Below are 13552 nucleotides of genomic sequence, written 5' to 3'. Positions count from 1 at the left end.
CATTACAGTAACTACCAATATGAAAACATTCGATCAATTTTTAAAATATAAACTAACAGTTTCAATTTATACAACACACCCACACAGAGCTAGTCTCAAACTATTTGATATTTTCAGCCACAATATAATTAAACACCATGTGCTGAAGGTCAGTTTCTGTCAGATGCGTTTCCAATTCACTGTGGGCTAAAGCAAGGAGATGCACTATCACCTTTACCTTTTAACTTTGCTCTAGAGTATGCCGTTAGGAAAGTCCAGGAAAATAGAGAGGATTTGGAATTGAATGGGCTACATCAGCTGCTTGCCTATGCAGATGACGTGAATATGTTAGGAGAAAATCCACAAACGATTAGGGAAAGTACGGGAATTTTACTTGAAGCAAGTAGAGAGATGGGTTTGGAAGTAAATCCCGAAAAGACAAAGTATATGATTACGTCTCGTGACGAGAATATTGTACGAAATGGAAATATAAAAATTTGAAATTTATCTTTTGAAGAGGTAGAAAAATTCAAATACCTGGGAGCAACAGTAACAAATATAAATGATGCTCGGGAGGAAATTAAACACAGAATAAATATGGGAAATGCCTGTATTATTCGGTTGAGAAGCTTTTATCATCCAGTCTGCTGTAAAAAAAAAATTGAAAGTTTGAATTTATAAAACAGTTATATTACCGGTTGTTCTTTATGGTTGTGAAACTTGGACTCTCACTTTGAGAGAGGAACATAGGTTAAGCGCGTTTGAGAATAAGTTGCTTAGGAAAATATTTGGAGCTAAGAGGGATGAAGTTACAGGAGAATGGAGAAAGTTACAGAATGCGGAATTGCATTGTATTCTTCTCCTGACATAATTAGGAACATTAAATCCAGACGTTTGAGATTGGCATTTGGCATGTAGCACGTATGGGCGAATCCAGAAATGCATATAGAGTGTTAGTTGGGAGGCCGGAGGGAAAAATACGTTTGAGGAGGCCGAGACGTAGATGGGAAGATAATATTAAAATGGATTTGAGGGAGGTGGGATATGATGATAGAGACTGGATTAATCTTGCTTAGGATAGGGACCAATGGTGGGCTTATGTGAGGGCGGCAATGAACCTCCGGGTTCCTTAAAAGCCAGTAAGTAAGTAAGTGATGACAGTGATGTCATCTGTTCAATGTCATAAGTAAAGCCTGGATATCTAAGCACAATCAAACAGTAAAATAATTAAGCAAATAGGCACGAAAAATGGTCAAAATAAGCACCAAAATAAGCAAAAACGAATACACGGAAGGAGTAAAATAAGCTCGAAAGATGGTGAAAATAAGCATAAACGAATGCACGGAAATATGATGATAAATTATTTGTTTCGTAGAATGCTGATTGAGAGGTTTTTGTGGGTGGCATTCCTTAACTACAACAGCGAGCAATCACACACACACCTAATTGAACCAACGCGTGTTGCACAACTTGCACACTGCAGCTTGGAACTCGGGATTCACCATCCATGCACATGATGACATTCCGATAAATGCGATAATCGATTGACCTGCCTAGTCGCAGAAGCTTGGCGGGGAATCCCAAGGTTCTCTCCTAATTAGAACTACGCAGTATTATTTCACAACATCCTGGGTCATATCCTAGCATTGCTTTCTTGCGCATTCGATTGAAGTTAATTTTTTATTAGCCAGTAAAAAAACAGGGGAGTCAGTGATAAATGACTGCTAGGAGAGAAATATGCACTTTTAAAATTATAGTTTTGAGTAAAATATGCTGTTTTAGTTAAAAATCATAAAATAAGTAAGCAAAATCGTTTTCCTGCGAAATAAGCATTTATAAGCACTAACAAACATTAATATTTGAGGAGAAAAATTCGCTCCGGCGCCGGGGATCGAACCCGGGTCCTTGGTTCTTCGTACCAAGCGCTCTGACCACTGAGTTACGCCGAATTCAATCCACAGCACCGGATCGAATTCTCCTCCTTCAATGTTTCCCTTTGTGGCCTTATCCCAAGTTAGGCTTATATTACGTTGACGTATATGTCCAATGTCAACTGCCATTATACTAGGAGCGCACTCAGCTGAGTGACTTGTTTGGCCGGGATTCCGCAGCTAAGTGCACAATAATCTGTACAGACATATGCACTGCAGCTCAGCTGGGTGCGCTCCTAGTATAATGGCAGTTGACATTGGACATATACGTCAACATATTATATGCCTAACTTGGAGTCAGGTCACAAAGGGAAACATTGATGGAGGAGAATTCGATCCGGTGCTGTGGATTGAATTCGGCGTAACTCAGTGGTCAGAGCTCTTGATACGTAGAACCAAGGACCCGGGTTCGATCCCCGGCGCCAGAGCGAATTTTTCTCCTCAAATATTAATTGTCAATATTACAGATATTATTCTGTATGACAAATTGATAAATCTATAATACTAACAAACATAGTTATAACTGCTTATCCAGGTGTGTCCTACGAAGTATAACCTTTCTGCTTACCTTTAAAAGTGTGAAAAAGAATATGCATTTTGCTTAGAAATCCGGGCTTTGGTCATAAGGTTCATAACTCATAGCAACTTATCTTTTCTCCTGTCAATTCTTGAAAGAGCAGTGCTCCATTCGTCAATACCTCCCCGCACCGCATTAAAATACATCTTGCAGAGACTTTCTCGTAAGCTCTTCACAGTGGTTCGCAGTCTCTAGTTTTTGCAGTCATAACACGAACATGCAATTCTCAATTTGACAGCGTGTTTTATTATGCCTCAGTAATTTGGTCTCCCGCTTGTAAAGCACATACTTATCAAACGGAAAAAAATTCAAAAACGATTTTCAAGACATCTTTATTTATTTATTTTTTTTTCAAAAATATCATTATTCTTCATTCCAAACCAAATTTCGTACAGCAGTCTACTTTTTCTTTCTCTTGAATGATTGGGTAGCCGAACGGAAGTGCTCTTATACAAGGACAGCACGTCGCACCGCGAACTTAACCCAAGCTATGGTATGGATGATATGTGAATTAATGGCAGTCCGAGGTCCAACGCTGAAAGTTATCCAGCATTTCTGATTCAATTGATTGAGGGAAAACCCCGGAAAAATCCCAGTCAGGTAACTTGTCCCAACCAGGATTTGAATCCGGGCCCGCTCGTTTCACAGTCAGATGCACTGACCTTTACTCTACAGTGATGGACGGCAGTCTACCTACTTACTGAATTTAATTTAATGCCTCTTACCAGTCGTGAGCAACTTTTATTGCATTAAATATTCAGCGATCTACTGGGTAAGCGAAATGTTGTCACAAATCCAGCTTAACGCTCGAATATCAATTTAAGAAATCGCCAATTGTTGCATTACAAAAAGAAAAAAAAAAAAGAAAAAAACAAACACCTGATCTGTTTATCTCGCGTCTCGTTTTCAAACTTTATCCACCCACCATAATCTAGACACACGATCACAACACTCCTCAATATTATCCCTTCCCTCCCATACTCCTCTTCTTTCACTGTGGCTGTTCCTCAACTTCGGAATTCCCTACCGAGTAATATCAGATATTGTCAGACATCAAACCAATTTAAGAATAGATTATGGAAATATTTTTAAACAATTCTCGTTGACAATATTAGTTGTTTCAACTTTCTCAATGTTTAATGGTTTTATATAAATATTTAAATTATTTCATTATTATTATTATTATTATTATTATTATTATTATTATTATTATTATTATTTATACTATTTATTACCATTGTTTATTATTGTCTCACTAACATTATTTATCTTAACTTTCATTATTTACTTTTACTTTCATTATTCGCTTTCATGTTGTTTTACGGTCTATATATTAATGTAATAACTACTGTAAGCCAATTATTATTATTATTATTATTATTATTATTATTATTATTATTATTATTATTATTGTTATTATTGTTATTATTATACATAAATTTATCGCTATTAAGAATGTGTTCTCATTACAGTGAATTATATGTAAAATTTGAGATCTGGATTTCATCATTTCTTATATTAAATATAATTTTTTTCTTACTAATATACTGAAAATAGTCGATTAGAATAATTTTGCTACCTATTCGTTACTGCTTAATTCCCATTTTTACATTTTAAAACTTGTATTTATTTTCCATTTTATGGCATAAATACCTTAACTATAATTCTGTACTCTTTCTTGTAATTGGGGCTTAGCCATGTTATAGACAAGTAAGATCGTGACCTTAAAGGCAGTTGGGACATGTTGAAAGGAAGAGACAGCAAGGATGTAGACTTTTTCTTTTACGAGACCTGCTACACAAGACAAGACACGCGTCAGAGCAAGCTTGCTAAACCAGGTCAGAAGCAAATTGCAGGCATCAATCATGTAGGCTACTTACACTTCACGTAACTGAAAAAGACTCAACGGACAGTACCTACAGCATAGCGTTCGCAGAAGCGCCTCTAGTGCACTCGATGTACAGGTTGCGAGAGTTCTGGAGCTCGGCGTTAGGGGTCTCGGGTTCGGATCTCGGCCGCCAACTCACGATCTCACAGAGATCCGAGAAGCTGCAACTCTGTGCCCGCGAACCCGTGGCGGCTGCAGGACGTGCCACGAGCTGGCGGTAGAAGTTGAACACGGCCAACCACAGGTACACGGCAAGAACTGAAACAGAGAGATATGAGGCTTTCCTTGATATTTCGGTTTCCCCCGTCACTTCAACATCAGCTTCCGTAGTTTTAAATGTTAATTATTCCCATCCCAATATTGGATGAACAATCCTCCGGTCCACCTCTGTGGAGTAACAGTTGGCATGCCTGACCGTGGAACGAGCGGGCCCGGGACCAAATTCTGGGTGGGACAAGTTACCTGGTTAAGGTTTTTCCGGTCTTTTCTTCCTGATAAACTAAAATTAATTCTTGTATAAACACTCGTGATGCCACACTTCGTCTATTGCGATATTATATTAAGTAAATGTAGCACGAAAAGATGGACAATTCGCGAAACTCATCAAGGACAAAATTAAGATAAACAATTTGGTTTTTAGTGCAGAGGAGTGCTTAGTAACGTTAAAGGAACCGATCGTAGACTCAGAAGAAAAGGAAAGGAACAGAAAAATTTTGAAAGAAAAAATCAAGAATATTGTATCTAAAGGCGAGGTTAGTGACACAAGTGTGGTGAGTGTACGCAAGTCAAATGCAAACGTATCAAACTCGGTGAAAATTTCCGGAAAGCAGGCAGTGACGTCAACTGAAAAAGAAACAGGAGTGACGCGAACTGGTATTCAGCAAGTTTAGCAAGCTCAGCAGAACAAGACCTCAATGCAAGCGAATGGAAATAGTGGACAACAGATGGGAGCAATTCCGAAACGGGTGAAGGAACTAAGATCTATATAGAGGCTGACTAGAAGTAGAGTAATGCAAGTAGGAGATAGTTCAGAGAGCAGTGATGAAGGAAGAGGAGAAAACAAGGTGAAAAAACAGTATGACTTAAGGAAATGGTGTGAAGGGGAAATAAATCGTGAGAGAAGAAAACTAAGACCTAAAAAGTAGAAATGTGGAAAAGGGAGTAGTGAAAAGTGCAAATAATTAGAGTTGTAGAGTGAGGGGGGGGTTACAGTATTTTTTATATAATGATGGGTTAGGAGTAAAGTAGAGGAAGAATTTATGACAGACAAGAAAAGACTAGTGGAAGAATTGCAATAATAAATTAAAAATAAGTAATGTCCCAATTGACTTGTTCGAGAGGCGTGTAAAACGGTGAGACGACACTATATATTAATAATGTAAAGTGCCGCCTCACGGAAAGGTATATTGCTGAAAGACAATATATACATTCATTCATATTAAGTAACCTAAATGTAAATTTGAGCAGCAGGCTACAACGTGTGCATAATGCGTGCGTCCGTTATGTTTGCAATATTCGTAAGTATGATCATGTTTCTCCGTCTTTCCAAACTCTTTCTTGCTTAAGACTAAGCGATCGACGAGCCCTGCATTCTCTTATTCTCTTATTCCAAATTCTGCGCACCGCTACCCCAATCTACTTGGATTCTCGTTTTCAAAATTTATCCGCATATCATCAGCTAAGTACCAGGTCTCATCACAACAATTTACTCATTATACCTTATCACAAGACATCTTTATATTCTTCATCCTATACAGTTTCAGTTGCTAGAAATTTGAACTCGCTTCCGAGTGATGTAAGGGGTTGTTGGACAATAACTTCATTTGGGTCAAAATTACATAAATATTTGCTTAATAGATTAATTACTAATTAATATTTGTTACCTATAATGAACCTAACATCTGCCATTCTTATTATTAATTTCTCTAAATCGAATACAAAACCTCTAAAGGCAAAATCTCATTTACATTAATGTTCTCATTATATCAATATATTTTAGATTTATATTTTGTTCTCTATAACATAATTCTAGTAAACTTATATTAAATTAATTCTCATCATTTTAACCAAGTAGCTATCTCAACTTAATGATAATTCTTTACATATTGCATATAGACTGGATTGAATTACATTAGCTTATAAATTATTACTTTTTCTTATAGGTTTTATCTCAATTTAAATAAACATGTACTAGTCAAAACTTAACTGAAGAATATTACTGGAGAATCCTTTAAGTGTATTGTAAATATTCGTAATTTACATATGTATGTCACTATTGTATTGATTAAGGCTGCTTGAGTGGAAGAGGTCTTATGGCCTTAACTCAGTCAGCGAAAATAAAACATTCTATTCTATTCTCTTATCTCAATCCATTAAAAGCAAATGCTGTGCAACTTTCGGCGTTTAATCTGGACTTATTTCGCTGGCATTATCACTTACATCTTATTTAGACACTAAATAACCATAGCAGTTGATCAAGCGCCGTAAAACAGCAAATTAAAAAAAAATCTCTCGCGCGTCTGTTACCACTGCTTGCGGATCTTGGGCGAGTCAAGCCGATAACTGCAATGAACGAGTGTCAGATAAATCTACATATAGTTTGTAACGGAAGTTATTACAAATAAACGCTTTAAAATAAAAATCGACCTATATTTTGTCGTGTAAATTATTACTAATAATTTATTCATAGTGTTCTGTCCAAGTACAGGTCTTTCACTTCTAAACCAAGCATTCTCCAGACATTCCTATTTTCTGCCTTTCACTTAGTCTCCGCATATGATCTATATAGTCTATGATGTCTATTTTTGACATCTTCTTCTTCTCCGAACTCTTCTCCCGTTAACCACTCCTTCAGTGAATCCTTCAGTAGGCAGTAGGCAATATCTTCTCAGTGACCCGACCAATTATTTTTTCTCTTCTTGATCAATTTCAAAATTATTCCCTCTTCACTCGCTGTTTCCTACTCAGCTTCGTTTCTTATTCTATTTCTCCATTTCGCATCCTCCATTCTTCTCCATATCCACATTTGACAACGCGGAAACATTAATTGCTACCAGCATAACGTCGTCATCAGCCAATGAAAGTGAATTATAAATGTTAACCTACCAGAACTGTTGTGTTATTCCTGATCATACTTCTAACAGCGATAATAGTCTTGGTTAGTAAGGTTTCAGGCTATTTCATAACGTACTATTTTACGATTCAAAATTTCGTCGACAATAGGCCTATATGTATGTGTATATGTGTATATATGTGTATGTATGTGCATATGTGTATGTATATATAATGTATGTATATGTGTATATAGATGTGTATTTATGTATATGTGTATATATAGGTATGTATATACAGGGTGGGCAAAATAAAACTGGCCCGCGGAAAATATATATGAAATATTTGAATTTGTATGTGTAAGACTGACGCGGAAATGACCCTGACAATGCAGGAAACCGTGATTTCGATGGAACAATAGTTTGCTGTCAAATGTCAGATGTATTCAAATAATCCTCACACACTGGAAGAGCTACAGCAGAACATTAAAAACGCTATTGCTGCTATCCCTCAGGCAGAGCTGGTACGCGTGTCTCACAATTTGATGAAGCGAGCACAGTTCTGCATCGACGTCAACTGTGGCCATTTCCACATCTTCTGTGATGTTCATTAACAAAGGTCAGCCTTAAACAGTCTTATAAATAAATAAATAAATAAATAAATAAATAAATAAATAAATAAATAAATAAATAAATAAATAAATAAATAAATAAATAAATAAATAAGTAAATAAGTAAGTAAATAAATAAGTAAATAAATAAGTAAATAAATAAGTAAATAAATAAGTAAATAAGTAAATAAATAAATAAATAAACAAATAAACAAATAAATAAATAAACAAATAAATAAATAAATGGATGAATGAATGAATACTGTATATATGTAAATATTACACATTTTCCGGGCCAGTTTTATTTTGTCCACCCGGTATATATATATATATATATATATATATATATATATATATATGAATTTAATAGGATCTAAAGCAATTTGGATTTTCAAAAATTAAATATTAAATATTACAGGACCTTATGACTTTTATACATTGCATAAATGCATAAATAATATATTTATTAATTATTTTATTTCCGGAAGAGAGCTATGACCTGTACACTTTTCAATGTATATTATTTATTTCGCTATTTGATTTTTGAGGTAATGTGTTTGAATTTATAGAGAATTGTTTTTCTTGTTCTTTTTTATTATTGCGCAAACATTGGCCAGACGACTTTGTACTGAAGAACTTGTTCTGAGAATTAAAAACTATGAGGTGTCATAAAAAACGTAGGCTTATATAATTACAGGTAGGAACATTGTAAAACTGACAAAATATTATATACTTTCCAAATATGTAATATTCAAATAATGTCGATGAACAGAAAGTATTTTGATTGAGTTATAAATAATGTGGAATTACATGTTTGAGAATGAAATTACACTAACATAGATCTTTAGTCCACACCTGTGGAGTAACGGTCAGCGCGTCTGGCCGCGAAACAAGGTGGCCCGGGTTCGAATCCCGGTTGAGGCAAGTTACCTGGTTGAGGTTTTTTTCCGGGGTTTTCCCTCAACCCAATATGAGCAAATGCTGGGTAACTTTCGGTGCTGGACCCCGGATTCATTTCACCGGCATTATCACCTTCATTTCATTCAGACGCTAAATAACCTGAGATGTTGATACAGCGTCGTAAAATAACGAAAAAACAACAACATAGATCTTTAAACGAGAAACAAACTACACTTTCATTCTAAGAAACGGGTGAAATAATATCACAAGTATTATAAGCCTGTGAAATTCTCCAGTAGAACATGTTCTAGTGTTATGGAATCTAAGATTCTACAAATCCGGGGCTTAAAGACAAATTTACCGAATAACATCACAGAAACAGGCAGGAGGAAGTTCCCAAACTCCGTGATTGTGTATACGCCGGAAAGAACTGCAGTGATGACCGTCAGAGCTATAGCCACCAGGATGACCAAAGATACCACAATGTAGGGCAGGATCTGTGCAGGCTTTCTCTGAAAAGAGAAATAGCTGCGTTTTCATACGATCTTAATTAAAAATTGTTTTTCAACAATTGGGGCCAGTGTTGCCAACTCAGAATTTCATTTACCGCTGCACAAGTTAAAAAAAACGCTAAATTGTAGTTGAAAAATTCCAGACTTTTCTTAACACATCACTTCCAAATATGAAATACAAACTATACAGTTGTAGGAACTGGAGAATTTTATAAAAATGTAGGCTAAATTATGGAAAGTGTGTATCACTTCGTAGGCTCTATGTTCTATGCAAAAATTGTGTAGACAATTAAATCTGAATATCTTACATTCAATATCACTTTACACCATTTACATCGAGCCTAAACTGCAGAGAGGGCTCTATCATATAGGAATGGGATGGGTGTGGGAGAAAGGAGAGAATAACAGAAGGAATGTATGGCGTAATGAGAAAATGCGTTTAATTGATATCGAGAGGCAAGAGATTGAGCTCCAATGTTCGTAAAAGTCCTCACTACATTTACAATAAGATCTCATGCTTAACTGGGGAGATGTGACTACATAAACTCTTGTAACAAAGACAGCAGAGCAGGTTTAGCGTGGCTAAGATGGGGGCATGGGCGGGTAATAAAATTGTCAAGAAGAAGGAGAGCGCCTTTGTCCGCTTTGCAGAGAAAAGGACTCCTATAAACATATTTTATTACAGTGTGTCGAATTGGAACATGTACGGAGAAAATATCTACCACCCTCGACGCTAAGTCAAAATAGGAGTTCTCTTGCATTTCTCGACCTCATGGGGAATAGAGAATGCGAACAAAAGATTGGCTTGTTCCTCTTGAAGGCGAGAAAGATTAGAATTTCAGCTATTGAAGTTTGTGACACGAACTGAGGAAGGGATAATAGTATCTACCCAACTGTGCACTTTTGTGTCTGTTTTTGGTTAGGATATAGGTATGCCAGGATATATTATATAATGTGTTTTTGTGCCATTTTCATTTTAATATGTGTGTTCTTTTAGAGAGTAGTTGGATATAATCATAAGTGAAGGGGGGGGGGTGAAACCTACAAAGTAGGACTTGTTTTAGGTACAAAGCACGTACGGTCAGAAGACCCGTGCATTGGAATTTATAGAAAATTATGATAATATAAAATTTGTATGTACAATATTACTCAATAAATCCATCTATCTATCTACCTACATCGAGCTTTCCATCTATCACCGGCAATTTCTTCCATGCAGTCTTTCAACACAATGTTTTATTCACACATCACTAAACTTTTATAAGTAAGAAGTTTTACGCGGCATATTTCTTCGAAACTGAATGATATAGATCAAGAATATACTGGACACTTCGAAACCACATTCACAATCACACCAGCCCGTACGAAATCTGATTTCATACTGAGCTGGAGACGTACCTGCCAACAATGAGTCTGGTTTTAAGTTTTAAATATGTCTGTGATACACTACAGTGAAGAACGATAAATTAAATAATATATAATATTAAGATTAAGATATATGGATCATATGAGGAGACAAAGAGGAAGGCAGAAAGTAGGAAAGACTGGAGAATGCTGGATTTGCAGTGAAAGACCTGCCCATGGGCATAACACTATGAATGAATGAATCATAATATAAGTTATAATAAATGAAAATAATAATTCAGTTCATTATTTACTCTTTATGATTAAACATTCATTTACAAAAACAAAGCATACATGAAATTATAGGTTATAACATAATATATTTACAGTACCAGTACTTTAATATTCGCATTTATACATTATAATTAAGCATAAACTTATGTATGGTAACTTGTACAGTAAATGCAATTTGTCTATATTTCAGTTGTATTTATTAGTTTCTTACGGTACTCCAATCTGAAGTCCGATTAATGTAATATGTTAGAAGGCTAAACTAGCGCTGAGGTAGTTCCTTTGTACTCATACTCCTTGCATAATGTACGGATTTATGACAGGTTAGGTTTGGTTAGTTTAAGCTTTTATTATGTCTTGCTTTTACGATCAACTGGACCTCCACAAAAAATCTCTTGTAAATTCAACGATTTTCACTTCCGAAATCACAGGAACTACCTCAGCGCTAGTTCCACCGCTTTACGAGTGCTGCCTTATTGGCCTTCGGACACTCGACTAAAGAACAGCTGTACTGCACTATATTGAAATACTGTAACCTCACAGCGCTATTACTAGAGCAACAAGATTTACAAAGTCTCCAATGCCGTGCCATTATATATGTATGTTACGTCATATGGAAATTATAGGTTATGTTTATTATATTTAACTTATATTCCTATATCCGCAATTATACATTATAATTAAACATAATGTCATGTATGATACCCCGTATATTCAATTTGTCTGTATTTTAATGCTACAATTGAGTACTGAATTATTGTATTTATCTACTGCCTAAGAGACGAAGTAAGACATTCGTACTTACACTAATTTCATATGAGTGGTATGGTAAATTTTCTGTCTACAATTAAGGAAGGTAGATATGCTAAATTAAAATCACAATATAAATTTTTTTTTATTAAACCTCAAAATAGCTTCCATTCCAAACTTAAAATGTTCATGCGAACAGATTGTTAACATGTAAAATTCCCTTCACATTAAAATAACACAGTTTTGTCATTATTTCTGCAACATATTATGCAACAAAAAGTAAACGGAACTTATGGACACATTACATAACATAAAACTTAGGAGTATACGCAATAAAGTTATAATATAATTTTTCACTGAGCTCCATACATTGAAATAGAAAACCCGAACATACGTTATCGTCTGCTAGGGAAAGGAGTCTATGATGAGGCGATAGTAGCGATCCTGGTGGTCAGCAACTATCTATGAATGCGTATTTATTAAGTATTGAGCTTCGTGACTATATACTAGACTGTGATAATACCATATTAATCTATGGTTTATGATTAACTAATATTGTTGTCCGCAAGTACATACAAAAACAATTATAACATCTTCACAGAAAAAAAGCTTAAAAATATCATCTCCCTCTGCAGGAATCATAAAAAAACGCCAAATAAATAGCTAGCCGCTGAAAGTAAAATTCTGTAGCTCACTATAGTTCTGAAAACAGCAGATTTATCTACAAAACCGCTGACTTGGGAACACTGGTTGGGACAAAGAAAAACGTCTTTTGTTGAATTACTAATAAAATCTTGAGATTCATTTACATTGTCTCTAGTGACACACACTAGTGACCTGGGACATATTAATAAAACTGAGAAACTCCTAGTGAGTAAGACCTGATGAACACGAGCACAGCGTCGCTAGTTTGTATTAATAAAAATATCTTCAAATGGCGGAGCAAAAGATCAGCGACATGAGCATTTGCTCTGTATTCGTTCAACTTTTGTTTTTTCTTTATTTACATCCTTCCGCACTTCCGACTCTATTTCATATCAGAGGGTTGCCAATAGTAGATAGGCTATCTTAACAAACAAAACGTGTTCGGTCTGAGGAGTGGCTTAAAAATTTCGTTTACGTTCCACAATGGAGGAAAGCACAAAAACGTTTTGTACAAATTATTGAAGTCCATAAAAAAGTGCTTCAGAAATCACAACTCCCTGACAGCAAAAAAAAAAACATGTAGGAAACGTCCATGCAATTTAGATCACTTGACTTAAATCGTTTATTACTTCATCCACTTCAATGAAATCTCTATAAATTTTATAAACAAAATTTAGTATAGTGCAGTGAATGCTTTGGTGAAACTAAATATTAATACCGGTATAGGTAAAGGTATCCCCGTAACATGCCATGAAGGCACTTGGGGGGGCATGGAGGTAGAGCCCCATGCTTTCCATGACCTCGGCACTAGAATGACGTGGTGTGGTCGGCACCACGCTCTGACCGCCTTTTACCCCCGGGAAAGACCCAGTACTCAATTTTGTAGGAGGCTGAGTGAACCTCGGGGCCGTTCTGAAAGTTTGGCAACGAGAAAAAATCCTGTCACCACCTGGGATCGAACCCGGACCTTCCAGTCCGTAGCCAGCTTCTCTACAACTGAGCTACCCGGCCGCCTTAATACCGGTATAATTGTCATAAATTGTTTAAAAACAATGTTTATAATAGAATGTGTTT

At 35.8% G+C, this 13552-nt stretch overlaps 1 protein-coding gene across 4 annotated transcripts in view; it reads right to left on the bottom strand.

The window, feature by feature from the left end:
- Nucleotides 1–13552, bottom strand: part of LOC138697911 (uncharacterized) — a 67127-nt gene that overhangs the window by 34208 nt on the left and 19367 nt on the right. For 2 of the 4 annotated variants that reach the window (XM_069823500.1, XM_069823501.1), the window contains exons 5-6: nt 9298–9448; nt 4408–4633 (exon numbers count right to left, since the gene is read on the bottom strand). In XM_069823500.1, the coding sequence (XP_069679601.1) occupies nt 4408–4633; nt 9298–9448 (377 nt within the window). Of the gene's footprint in view, nt 1–4403; nt 4634–9297; nt 9449–13552 lie in introns of all 4 variants that reach the window. The other 2 variants (XM_069823504.1, XM_069823502.1) reach the window with 1 other exon arrangement.

Source organism: Periplaneta americana, chromosome 4 (genome assembly GCF_040183065.1).
Source record: "Periplaneta americana isolate PAMFEO1 chromosome 4, P.americana_PAMFEO1_priV1, whole genome shotgun sequence".
NCBI classification, from domain to species: Eukaryota; Metazoa; Arthropoda; class Insecta; order Blattodea; family Blattidae; genus Periplaneta; species Periplaneta americana.
This window is presented reverse-complemented; position numbering and strand designations above follow the sequence as displayed.